The 14,128-nt window shown below is 36.1% G+C and overlaps 1 protein-coding gene across 2 annotated transcripts in view; it reads left to right on the top strand.

The window, feature by feature from the left end:
- PLXND1 (plexin D1) overlaps positions 1 to 14,128 on the top strand; it is an 817,829-nt gene that overhangs the window by 576,574 nt on the left and 227,127 nt on the right. For both annotated transcript variants that reach the window (XM_044078628.1, XM_044078629.1), the window contains exons 16-19: positions 222 to 392; positions 8,917 to 9,007; positions 9,093 to 9,368; positions 11,592 to 11,741. In XM_044078628.1, coding sequence (XP_043934563.1) covers positions 222 to 392; positions 8,917 to 9,007; positions 9,093 to 9,368; positions 11,592 to 11,741 — 688 coding nt within the window. The remainder of the gene's footprint in view (positions 1 to 221; positions 393 to 8,916; positions 9,008 to 9,092; positions 9,369 to 11,591; positions 11,742 to 14,128) is intronic.

Genomic DNA, 14,128 nt, shown 5'->3' on the forward strand with positions numbered 1-14,128 from the left:
GCATTTAGTTTTCATTTTTAGGTGTTAAGGACATTTCTTAAAGTTGAGTAAGTATGTATACTGTCTGTTGCATGATCTCTTGAGAATAATTTTTATGGTAAATTTTAAAGCAACACTGAATTTTATTACTGTATAATGAGTTTGCAATGTTTACAAAGTAAAATAAAATTTCTTCAATAGTTGTAAGTACCTGTTACAACAAATATCTTGTGTTTGTACAGGCACAGCAGTGATACTATAAAGTGCACCATGCCATCTATGCAGATTACGGGGTCCGGAAATGTGTCCATATGTGTTCAGTTTGAAGGAAATCCCTGCATTAATAGCTCCAAATTTACCTATAAGGAAAATCCAGTTATAAATGACATTCGACCAAAAAAGAGCCATATAAGGTATGTCACTAGTTTACTTCATCTACTGTTTTCTGTATTTTTGTGTGGTTTTTCTACTGGTTTTCATTGTATAAACATTTTGGGGGGGCTGTAAACATGAAAACTGTCATGACAGCTGTTTTTTTTCCTCTCGACTGCAAAGCATTGACATTTTCTCTGAGTTGTAAATAACTTAGTTTTTATGCACACTAATACATATGGATGGATGGTTATTAAATATTATTACACCGATATTTATTTATTTATTTATTTATTTTACATTTGTTGACCGGAATTGTTCGACTGAGCTGAAGAGCCCTTTTTCAGTGGAGGCCTGGGGAGAAAAGCTCCAACATATTATACAATTTTCATTATAAATTAGCATTAAACACAATGTTACATGATTATTACAAGGCATTAAGTAGCAATACAATGTTATACAGTGTAAATAATCAGGAGTATAGCATAACTATTTCAAGATGTATAAAAATAAATATGTCATTAAGATGAGTATAGTTTTTGGGGTAAGTGGTTACAAAAACCCAGTTTTATCATGATGTAGTTGCATGAAGGCAAGACAATTACAATAGAATATTTCTCTGAGGCAATTTGCTTAATAGATTTTAGAAGACAGTAGAAAAATTAGTCAAGGAAGATTAGAGAGAGCTAGAGAGAAGATTGAGTTAAGGTCAGAAAGCAGGTTAAGGTATGGGAAGTAGGGGATGTTAAGGAGGGAGAGTGCAGTGGCAGGACCAGTGACTTTTAAAGTGCTCTTTGGTGGCTGTCTTAAATTGTTTAGGATGTGTAAGGGCCCTTATTTCTAGTGGGAGCCTATTCCAGGCAATAGTGGGGTGACAGCTGTACATGTTGCATCCAAATTTAGACTTGGGTTTGTAGATTTGTGGTAGGTCTTGGTTAGAGCTTCGGAGAGGTCTGGAGGGAGAATAATGGGAGATGAGAGGGGATAGTGCTGGGTGGTAGGAAGGCTGGTATAGGATAGAATGGATGATCTGGAGCTGAGAGAGAAGAAGCTGGTGGGATAATTCAAGACAGTTTCAGTGTTTTAGAGAGAGAGAGACTTTGATGGAATTTGTAGGTTTGTTGGGCAGCAAATCTAGATACCTTGTTGCAGGTAGATTTGAGTTTGGTGAGGAGTGCTGAGTTAGGATTTGTGAGAATTTGAGAATTGTACATTAGACTGGGTAGAAGGTAGGTAAGAGAAAGAGTAATCTTGGCTTCAGAGATAAGGAATTTCTTGTTATGGTAAAGGAGCCCTAGTTTTGAATGAGTCTTTTTGATACAGTTATTAACATGCAAGTCAAATTTAAGCTGATCGTCGATAGTTATGCCTAAGAGCTTAGTGCTGGATTCTACCTGAATGGGAGTGTTATTAAGGGACTGTATGGATTAGGAGGGTTTAATATTGTTGAACGTTTTAAGTAGGAAGAGTAACAGCTTTGTTTTTTTAGGGTTAAGGATGAGCTGGTTGTTGGACAGCCATGTTTCAACTAAGTTAAAAGATGCCTGAGTAGCTGAGAAGAGCTTAGAGGGAGAGTTGGGTGTGGTGATGATTGTAGAGTCATCTGTGTATTGCACTAAAGATGACCGAGGACAGGAGGTATAGAGCTGATTAGTAAAGATATTAAAAAGTAAAGGCCCTAGGATAGATCTTTGAAGTACACCCATTTTTACAGGGAAAGGAGGGGAGAGTGCAGAGTGCCATCTCACTGATTGAGATCTATCAGTGAGGTAGCTGGAGAGCCATGCAACAGTATCAGAGGAGAAGTTGAGGTTATGCAGTTTGTGCAGCAGAAGAGAGTGTGAGACAGTGTCAAAAGCTTTTGAGAGGTCCAAGAATAGGCACGAAATAAGTTTATGGTCATCCATGGCTATAGAGACAGTGTTGAGGAAGGATAATAGAGCTGTAGTTGTGCTATGTTTGGGTCTGAAGCCATGTTGAGTGGATGTAAGCAGATTTTCCTGTATTAGATACTGCATAATTTGTTTATGAATACATTTTTTCTAGTACTTTAGAGACAGGGGAGCGGATAGCGATAGGTCTAAAGTTGGAGATATCAGAGGAGTTACCTCCTTTGTGTATAGGTAGAGTGTAGCATTGTTTCCAGATGGAAGGGACTTTAGATTTAGATATAGTGCAATTAATTAGGATAAATACAGGAAGAGCAAGAGAGTCAGCTGCTAGTAGAAGAAAAGTGAAAGGAATATTGTCAGCTGATGCTGAGCATGGTTTTAATTTAGAGAGTAGAATTTTGATGTAGCTAGTAGGTACAGGTTTGAGGGAGAAGGTATTTGAGGAGATAGTATTATGATTAGGTTCAAGGTGGAGATGTTAGTAGTAGAGGAGTTTGGGTTAGGGTTCAGTAGCTTAGATATTGAATCAATAAAATATATTAAAGATAGTGGCAGTTTCTTCAGATGTCTTGTTTGGGCATGGATTGGGGAAGCTAAGATTACCGGGATGTAATATTTGGTTAATAGAGTTCCAGAATTTTTTAGGATTAGATTTTAGGGCTGTGGGAGATTTGTTATAGAAGTGCTTTTTATCTTTGTTTATGTGTTTTGTTGTCAGATTTCTGAGTTCTTTATATTTTTGTAAGTCTGCAGAGAGCTTAGTTTATGACCATTTTTTCCAGGTTTGTCTCTAGTTATCATAAGGGTATGAGTGGCTTTTGAAAGCCACTGAGATATGGTGGACTTAATTCCGACTTTGCCAGGGGGAGCAAGTGTGTCTAAGATGCTAAGGAAGGTGGAGTTCAAAGCTAGACCTGCTTCTACTAATGGGAGTTAGGTAAGGAATTGCCAGTTTACTTTGGAGAGGAGGGCAATAAAGGTTTCTGGATGGAAGTTAGAGAGTTTAAGACAAGTGATGAATTTAGGAGGTTTAGAGAAGTGGGGAGTGAACCTAAGCACTTTAATAGGGGAGTGATCATTCAGGGTCTTTGGTAGGGTTTCAGGGTTATGATATTTGGAAGGATTAAATACAAGAACCCATTCAATAAGAGTACTAGATGTGTAAGAGTTATGGGTAGGTTGGGAGATTAGCTGTGTAAAGCCATATAAATTAACATGAGTATTAGAGTTTGGATTACTGAGAGTTAACCAGTTAATGTTGACATCCCCAAGGAGGATAGTTTCATTGGGGATGTGTTGAGAAAAGTATGAAAGAATATTTTCGAGCAGAGGAATGTTGTCTCCTAGAGGAGTATGGATGGCTACTACGATAGTGGTGTGGTCATTTATTTTAAAGTTAGCTGTAAGTAATTCAGCAGGAGAAAAGGATGGGATAGGTTTCATAATACTTGTAATGGTAACGTGGTTGGATTAGAGGATGGCAATGCCACCCCCTTCTTTGTTTTGGCGATCTATGCAGAGTATATTATAACCAAGGAGGAGAATGTCTTTATCAGAAGTTTGGGGTTTTAGCCAAGTCTCTGTTAGGGTGATGATATCAGGGGTGTGGAAGGCTATCCACAGCAATGATTTCACTAACTTTGTTTAGAATACTACGGGCATTCATAGAGTAAAAGGAAATATGTTTGTTTGGAGAGGATGAGTTTATTAAGTTGGGACAGGTAGAGTTATGCATGGTGGGGGGATGGATGGGCCCAGGATTTGGATGTATGTCTCCTGATAGAAGCAGGGCTACATGAAGTTGGTAAAGTTTGAAATTAAATGGGTTGTAAGTCAAGTACTTAGTCTTGGTTTTAGATGCTAGAGAGTGAGGGGGAGGAAGTTTGATTTTAGGCAGAGGGATGTTCATGGAAAAGATAGAGGAGGAGATTGTAACATAGTACTGTAGAGATGAGAAACAGTATAGGGATTAGTAGGATTTCTATGGACAGGTGGTAATGGAGTAGTACAAGATGTAAGAATGAGAAGGGGAAGTAATGGAGGCAAGAGGAAAATGGAGAGGGTTGCAAAAGCCATGGCCTAAGGTGGGGAAGTAGGACTGGGATGGAGTGAGGAGTGGATAAGGAACTAGGAAAAGTAAGTTTTTGGACCTGTTAGAGGGTTGAAGTAAATTTTAAGTGAAACAACCTGTAGGGGGAGTAGGGGATATGTAGAAAAAAGGAGGATTTGCAGCAGACTAAACTATGAAGTGATACGTAGGAGAGGGGTATGGTATTTAGAATGTTATAGCAGACAGGAAGGGGTGGAGTTAGGGGAGGAAGGGATTAGGTGGTTAGGTATAAAGGAAATGATATGGGGGTGGGTGGAAATTGGGGTAGGAGGTGAGCGAAGTGAGCCTGAGTGTAGCGAGGGTGAAATGGAGCAGGATTGGCCAGGAAGAGTCACCACAAGAAACAATCAGCAGGGAAGGAGGGAAAGAGTAAGGAGCACACAGTGAGAGTCAGCAGGTAAGTAGAAGAGGTGGGGCAGTGTAGACAGGGAAGGAAGAGATGTAATAGTGAGGTATACACAGGTATTTGCAGTAAGATAAAAAGTTAAAAGGAAACCACAAACAGAAAAACAAAATGAGTATAGCTAACTAAGAGAGAGTTGACACTAGGGTAGTGACTAACATAGATGGCAGAGAGAGACAGAGGCAAGGTTTCTAAACAGGTGAGTATGGGGGGGTTCTCAGTGGTATGCAGGTATCCTGTATAGTAGAGAAAGTAAGACTACTTTGTGGTATGAGCTTAGAACATACTTTTAGTGTAAACTGGCTATACAATAGAGCACAGGCGTAATTCCAGGAGTTGGAGCAGTATCCATAAAGGTAGACGCAGTCTTTAGGGAAGACACTTTGCTTTAAAACCTACACAGATATATATATTTTTATATTTATAGTGTTCTAATTAGATAATGTCTATGGTTAGATAGCTATGTGTGTTTTTTTCTTGTATCTATCTAGGTAGCTCTTTTTACTTATCTACCTTTGTATATGATTTTAGTTTGTCACAGACCTGATAAAAGTTTTATTGCATTAGTTTGCCAAAAGCGATTTTAGTTAAAAGTCAGTCTTTTTATATGTATGTTATGCTTTTCTTAATACCTGATTTTGGAATGTGGGTTGCAAAGAGATATGCAGTGTATTCCTTAACTAGGATTTAGTTTGATCCAATCAGTATTAGTGTGTGGTGGTGGGTGCTTGCTGTTCTTAAATGCACTTGTACAGCCCTATTTATATTGTTTGCCTGGAATAGGCTGGTTTAAAATTTAAAATTAAACAATACATATATTTTCTTCTAAGTGTATATATAACATTTTAACGTATTTCTTTTTTTTTTTTTTTGTTACTGAGGATTGCTTGTCTGTGACAAATAAAGGGTTGTTGCTTTGGAACAACCTGTGTTTCATTATTTTTGGAAATTATTGAGACTGAGCTCATCAATGAAGTTACAAGACTATTTGTTTTTCTGTTTTTTATTTTCACTTTGAAAAAATGTAGTAAAGAAGCATTTTTTTACATATTTTGTAACTCTTAACAATTCACTTTATTTAATCGTCAGTGTGCCTCTGAAGAGACACTCAGGATCTTGTAGTACAAAAATATAAAAATAATAACTTTTAATGTCCTGATACATGAGCAACAGTTTCCATTCACCACCTGCTTGATTGTAAGATCATTTGTGATATAGGATGCATGAGACCCACTAATAAACCACAATCAAGTTTGTTTCCTAACCTAATTTTTGGGTTTGTCAATACAGACTAGACCAGAACAATTAAATGTCCCCTCCTTTGTATTACCTATTCATATTCATATGGATGAACTTGATGCTCATTCTTCACTAAGCTAGTTTTTATAGTCCTCCCAAGTACTAATCAGGGAAAGAAACAAGAGGCTTCAAAGAGACTGTCTGTCTGCTTGCATAGTATAGAGCCTTGGAAGTCTCCAGCTTAATTTAGTTAAATGGACAGTGCATTAATCTGTCACATATATGGCAGCATGTGAGTATTAATGGTACTATATCTTAAATGGATATTAATGTTAAAGGAAGCAGTACACCATATCATACCAAGCATTAGTCACTTCAGTAGAAGCTACCAAAGACTACACATAATGTCTTGTGTCTCATCTCTTGTTTATCTTAACTATATGTATATATACTTCTGTACCTATATGAAATGGTGTTAGAAATAAAGAAAAGGTATGAAAACATATTTTATTAGGAGCTATTAAAGGGTTCTTACCAGCTACTGCATTACTGTTTCTGATTTTTTTAATCAGTTTCTGAGCTGTCATCTCTCCCTCTTCTTATCAGGATTAGAAACAAATTTTTTTCAGACGTACACTGATGGGTGAATCTTGTTCTTTGTTGCTGATGGAAAGCTCTTGTCCTCTGTAGCAAATATTATAGTCTTGTTTTATTACTTTATCTGACAGAAAAGAAAAAAAACTCACTGGCCCCTTGATAGTTTTCATTTCTAGTTCTAGTTCGCTTTAGCATAGCATTTTCAAAAATAACAATCAGTTTGGTCATGAATCTCGAGTAGGTAATTTATTTTTCATTTATTCATTACCTTTGCTGACCAGGCAAATTTGAATGGGCTATGCAATTGCAACCCCCCTGTTCAGCATGGGGTTGGGGAGAAAAAGGCCACATGCATACATTATCAAGAAAACTTAGATTACAAATAAGTAAACTGCAAAAATATTCAAAGATATGTAAATAAATTAGAGTAACACTCGTTAAGGAGATAATGGATAGTTAGACAAGTATTACAAGTTGTGAAAGCTGGTGTATCATGTTAAGCAGGCAATATAATAACTGTATTTGGTGCATAAAGAGTAATGCCAATTTAGACAGTATGGGACACTTTGTGATCAGAAGTGTATAGGCAGGAATTAGTGAGGGATAATAAGAAAGGTAATAAAATCAGGAGTAGGTTGGCCTATGTCAAACTGTACAGAAGATGAACAGAACATATCAACAGAGTTGTATGAAGTTAAAGGGAGTGAAATGGGATTGGGAAGGGGAGGTGCAATGTTGGAATGATACAAATGTGGGACTAGTTTAAGGTAGAAAGAAACAAAAGGTTTATGGGGTGAAAGTATAGTGAACGAAAGTTGGAGGAAAGGAAGTGGGTAAAATGACATAGGAAGTGAATTAGAGTGGAAAAGGAGGAGAGAGATAAGCTAAATGCAGAGGGAAGTTAGGTGTGAGGCAGTGAGAAAAAAGGAGATATTTGTGAGGAAAAGATTGGGAGGAAAGGGAGATGTTTGTGAAGGAACAGGTAGAGGGTAGGGCTGGAAGTAAGGTAAGGTTGATGACAGGAGAACATAATTTAGAGTGTTTATTCTGGCTGAAAGCAGGAGTATAGCCGGCACTTTAGCTGTTGATTTAGGGCCTGCTTAAAACTGTTTGGTTTGTCATTTTGTTTACAGGTGCGAGGGCTTGAGTTCCAGAGTTTTGCTATATGATATGAAGTATAAAGTGTTTCCTTCAAAGTTGTTAGAATTCATAACATTGACTAAGAATTTGTTGGAGGTACAGGGATCTCTGTGTGAAGATCCGAGCTGTAGGGAATTGTTTAGAGTGGAACAAACCTTTGGTTTGTGTATAAGTTTGTGAGCCCTGAGTTATTGATTGCAGGTTAGATAATCAGGTAGTTAGAGATAAGCAAATGGATTCTCATTTTCCACTGAACTGCCAATTTTTCAGCTCCATTTCTTTTAAAATTGGTTCATGTCTCCACTATAACCACCATGTCATTAAAATTTAATGGAAGCCCTAGATTCAAAATGCAAACTTTACCGCATTGAGACTGGTACTACTGAAAAAACTAAGAAAATATGGTGTCACAATGTGTGGTATTCCTTTATTTCACAGATAAGGAAGCAAGTATGTACTTAACATGTTTAACTTTAAGGAGGAAGAGAGAGACAGAGTTTTCTAACTTAAAAGATAAGTTTCATGGTTATCATGAGAAAAGAAGAATAAACAGTATAAAAAGCATTTTTTTACAAGAAATGAAGAGGTCTGTGAGTCAATGATTGACTTTAAAACACAGAGCATAAGACGGAGTTTGGTAACTTGGATGATTCACTGATTTAAGAAGGAAGTATGTGTGCAGAATTAAAAATGATCATGTTAGAGGTAATTTTTTATGAGAAGCCTGACACTTGGTAAAGATTTAGAAGATGAATACAAAGTGTCTGAACTTTCAAATATCATGATAAATAGTATGAACCACCAAAATCCAAGGCCACAGGACCCGAATCTCCAAGGTGTGTACTTTCAAACCAAATAGGTTAAAAACAACACCTTTATTGGTACGTAGTCTAAATTACACCAATGAACAACCAACAATAGACCAACAATAGACCAAGCGCTTTCGCTCGGTTATTACCGAGCTTCTTCAGAGTTAAAAATGATAAATAGTATGACTGAAGAGTTAGATGTGTGTTTAAAAAGCTTCGAGTTAAGTGTCTGTAAGAATAGGGACAAACATACTAAAAATGTTAAAAAAGTACAAGCAAAAAGGAAAATATTGTGTGTACACTCGGAAGGTCAAGAGATATGCTGAATTTTTATAATTTCTGCATCAATAAAAAAATTGTTTTTTTTTTTCTTAGTGGTGGAAGAATCATTACAGTGGAAGGAAAGCAGTTTGAACTTGTTCAGCAAGTCTCTATGGTTGTCCAGAATTTTGGTAAAGAAATAACGGTATGTCTGTGTAAATTAAAACTTTAAAAAAGTGATTTTCCCTTATTTTACTTATATTAAAGAATTGCTGTGTCTGTCTTTCCAGAACTGCATGGTTCAGAGTAATACACAAATCACATGTCCTTCTCCAGCAGCCTCTGATGTCACAGCACACGAGCCAGCAGTTGTGGACTTCTATATCAATGGTGTCCTTTATGAAGCTGATACCAGTTTTGACCAAAGACCAGTTGTCTATCGGAAGGATGCCTATACATATAAGACATTTGGTTTGGAATACCATCATGATCCACAGTTCTTTGCAGCCAAGAAAGAGAAGTGGATCAAGCACTACCGAGGAGACCCACTAGCACTTCTCATACACGTACGTTGTTCAAGTGCCATGGGGTGCTTTTAATTATAAACCAGCTTCAGGGAATTCTCTATTGTAAAGCAATCTCAGCAGACTATATATATTGTGAATGTTTTCTGAAGACATTTTTATTACTTTTTCTATAAAATTATTAAAGAACACATGGAAAGTTTGCAAGCTAATGATCAAGGATCTTTATGACATAATGCACACTAAATGGAAATCCGACAGATATCTGTAATGCCAAGGTGTCACCAATAAGCGCAAGAAAAGCCTCCTCGGTAATGTAAAAATGGAGAATTTATTCCAAAAAGCATAAAATAGAGATTTAAAGTTGTTAAGTGCTTTCACCCACTGCCACTGTGGGCTTTTCATGTGCTTATTGGTAACACTTTGGCATTACAGATATTTATGACATAGTTTAAGATAACAGCTTATACACAGGTTACTGATGACAGATAAAGTTTAAGGTGTATGATGATTATTCCAAATATTATGCTTTGTTTGAATATTTTGTTTCCCATGTAACTATAAATACTCTTTAAAATTGTTTAGACAAGTATATTGTCACGGGTATGAAGATAGCTGTTCCCATCTCTCTGAAAGAACAGTGTCAAAAATTTGTCCTATATCTTGCCAGACTGGTATTTGCCATAATTCCTACATTACCACTAGTGTTTACCCATTTTATTTTGTAGGTTAAATACTGCAAAACAAATCATAAACGATCAAGCAGGGCATTAATGACTAAACACAATCACCCCTCCCCCCTAAATAACCAGTGACTTTTCATAATGCGTTTATCTCTTTTGATGAGGTACAGGTGTAGCCCCCCCACACACACACTCACACACACTGGAGAACAGGTCACAGCTACTCTTACAGGGATTTCTCCATGTAGAGTATACACACTGCACTAATCTGGTCCATTATCTATACTTTTAAATTAACTTAATAATGAAAATGTGTTATTCATAGAAAGTGAAAGGTAAGAGCATCCTGCAATGAATGTTGACTTAAGCATTTTTCTATGTCTTTTGCTGCCATTAATTTGTCACATTACTCATTAATCAAGACTATCTACTAACATGAAGTGCCTGGAACAAAATATGTGTGTTACACAGGTATGCATTTAACTCCAAATACCAGGGGAGTTACAGTGGGAAAACAAGTTCACCCTCCCAAATGCCAGGGGTAACTGTTACTATTATTATTATTTTATTTTTTATTTTTTATTTATTTTTTTAGATTATGGTATAATTTTCTTTCTGTGCTATTGGATTGTATTAGATGGAAAAGAAGCAGAGTGGGTGAAGAATGCCCCTTCTGCAACTGATATTTCTCTGTCAATGCCAGTAATAGTCAGTCACTAGAAGGACTAGACTTCAGTCTAAGTATATCTTTGAAACCCAGTCTGAGAAGTTCCTCCTATTAATTAGCAGACTCATTCAGTATTATTCTTTTACCCAATTACTACACCACTGATCCATAGTCATTGCTTATGCTAAATGAATTCACTTTCCTTTGTAGTGCAATGACTCACGTTGCTACTTAAGGTTGTGGGTATTGGGGGGTAAGCCCCTCATTCATAGACACTGCATGGAAATTTGCCTTCTGTATAAAATTACATTTTTGACTGAACTGATTGATCAATCAGATATGCAGAGCTAACCATTGATTACCTGGCTTTTGAGGTACAGTAACAAATTTGTCTGCTACTAAACCCCATAATTATTATTATTTGTTTTCTTTTTTTGTTTTGTTTTCAGATTGCAGTTCCCTTTGTAAACACTCCAATTAAATTTAGTGTGCATTTAATTTTTTTTGCCCACCACAAGGTAACATTACATACAAATTTGGCATATTAAAACTCTAGATTTTAAACAAGAAGCCATAAGTAGTTACCTTGATGTGGGTAATCTTGTAAGCCAAGTGAAGGAGATTAGTATATTCATTTGTATATGGACACGGTCCATGCAGCATTCAATTTCTACATATTTACCCAGCTCTAGCACTCAGAGTGGAAGAAGGTACTTTCACAGTAGGGAGAACATTGTACATCTCTTGCCATGGATGGGAACAAGGTCTCTGTGGTGTCCTTTAAATGTTGCATGTTTTCTTTTGATATCTGCAGCCTGTTAAATTGTTCTTTATACTAGTCACATTTTCTGTTTCACATTTTGTCTTATTTTAGTTTGAGCTGTGTGACTAACACTAGCTTTTGTTTTATCTTAGAAAGAGCCTGATGATTTAGAACTAAGTCAAGAAGAATATAAAGTGAAGACGGGTCCCTTTCCTTGTCAAATTGTGATTGTTAAAGATAAAGAGATTCACTGCACGGTAAATGACTCACTGAACACAGACCAGAGTCAGCTACCTGTTATAGTAAGTATACATTGCAAGTGACAGTTTGTTTGAATGAGAGTGGGAGAATTAGTGCAACTCAAGTTCCACAGTATAATAAAATTTTAGAAATTATTTGGCATAGTAGAGTCTCTTGATCTCAGTTAAAATGGCCTCTGACAACATTTTGTCCTCAACCTTTCCCAAGTCTGCAATAAAATGATCACAGATGATAATAGCTTCATTTTTAAAATAGTAGTCTATGTCTCCCTGGTATAAATTTCTTCTACTAGATTTGCAAAAAGTATTATTTGCTCTGATAAACAAAAACAAAAAAACAACATGCACATTGTCATAAATTCAAGTTTCACGTTCAGGATATTACAGTAAAAGCCCACTGACAGCATAGCATTAACTATGTAACTATATAACGATTAATTCATCACATTATAAAGTGCACATGTTCATAGATTCGTAGGTAAATAGTAAGTTAGCTATTTTACCTTTTTTGTGACTGAAGTAACCTATCCTTTTTGGTTTTAGATTGGCAGTACCGATTCCATGGTAGATAATTATAAATTACCCCTAATAAGAATAACTGGGATCATACTATAGATAATTTGAGGGGACCCACACATGGGATAAAGCATTTAGGAGCTGCCTCTGTCCATTAAATAAGTAAATATTGTGGGAAGAAATATCCAGGGAGTTGTTATGGCTAGGCTTGTATAGGCCTTAGGGCCGATAGCCTAATACCAACCTATGAACCTATGAACCTATTAGTAGTAGAGGGGGCAGTGCTGGGGTAAGTTTTCTGTTTCCCATCCATAGATCTAAGTTACACTTAAATATGGACAGGGGTGTACTTTATTTTATATGGATGGTGAGTCACAGCAGCAGCAGCAGTGTGAGATATAACAGTCCATTATAAACACAATGTGCAGGGTTTGAGTCTCATAAGGGATAATTGGCTAGGCTTAAAATGGCTCGCAAGGTCAGTTAGCCTAGTACTAATTTATGAACCGATGAACTATTCTGTGGATGTTGCAGAAGAGATTTAGATCCCTAGACTGAGTATTTCTGATACCATTTGACTTGTTGATGTTTAGTAAATCCATCATTAATGGGTTGAAAGATGCCTTGCATGCCAGACATGGGTCAACTCTTAGCAGCCTGTAGGATAATGAGTACAGCGACAGGGTTTTAAGTCGGTCCATGTATACTTTTACAAGGGATCACTGTGGGCATTCCAGTTCTTGCATGTGCCTGGACAGATTAAGGCCAAAGGGGCTATTATATTCAGTGACTAGCCTAATGAGATCTGAGTAAAGGGAACAGTAACATTTCTACAACTAGACATAATCCCAATATATATCTATATATACATATCTATATATATACATATCTATATATATATATATAATATATATAATATATATATATATATATATGTGTGTGTATATATATATATATATATATATATATATATATATATATATATATATATATATAGGTCACTAGCACTTGATTGAGTTTTTAGAACCTCAAACTCCATATGGTCGAGACCATATGATCAAGTTTTTGAAAACTTGAAGCTTTACAATGGAGATTGTGGTACAGTAAGGATCAGGACATTTAGCCTTTTCCTCACTTTTGTGCGATCTTGGAGTTAGTATATATAATTTTAAGGGGGTGTGGGGGTTGCAGAGGGGCTAGCCACCCTGCAAAAACATAAAAATGTAGATTTTTTTTTTTGATGTTCGAGTTTTCAGAAACTCGATCTTATGATCTTTTCAATATTTTCTAAAAAAAGTCAATCATCTGACATAGACCTATATATATATATATATATATATATATATATATATATATATATATATATATGTGTGTGTGTGTGTGTGTATATTTGCATGCATAACCTGTCCAAAGCAAATGAAGATGTCTGATGAATGTATTCAACAATATTAATACCAAAAAACTTCAAATTAACTGCAGCATGAAAAAAAAACAGCTGCACAGGGTTTCTGCGCAGAATTTCCCATTGTGATTAAAATTCCATTTGAAAAGAATCATTGATTTGTATTAATAAAACAGCCTGATTGCCATAATGCCATTCTGATATTTTCTTCTTCCACTGTTAGTATTATAATTATTTGTGAAGGACGTAATGATGGACTTGTCCTGAATTTAATGCAAAGTTTATTCTATAATGTATTTCTCATTTTTTTCCTATGATTGATATTTATTTTACTGTCTGGTTCCATAATCTGAGATCACATCCCTAATGGTGCATTCTACCCATAGTATTTCAAGTAGGACATGACCAGATATTCCATGGCAGATTAAGCTGAGGCCATCTCTAACTAACTTATAAGAAACATAATATAAATGATAACTGCTGAAGTATTTCTAAATAGTTTTCCACCACA

This window comes from Protopterus annectens, chromosome 7.part1 (assembly GCF_019279795.1).
Source record: "Protopterus annectens isolate FY-2018-M chromosome 7.part1, PAN1.0, whole genome shotgun sequence".
NCBI lineage: Eukaryota > Metazoa > Chordata > Ceratodontiformes > Protopteridae > Protopterus > Protopterus annectens.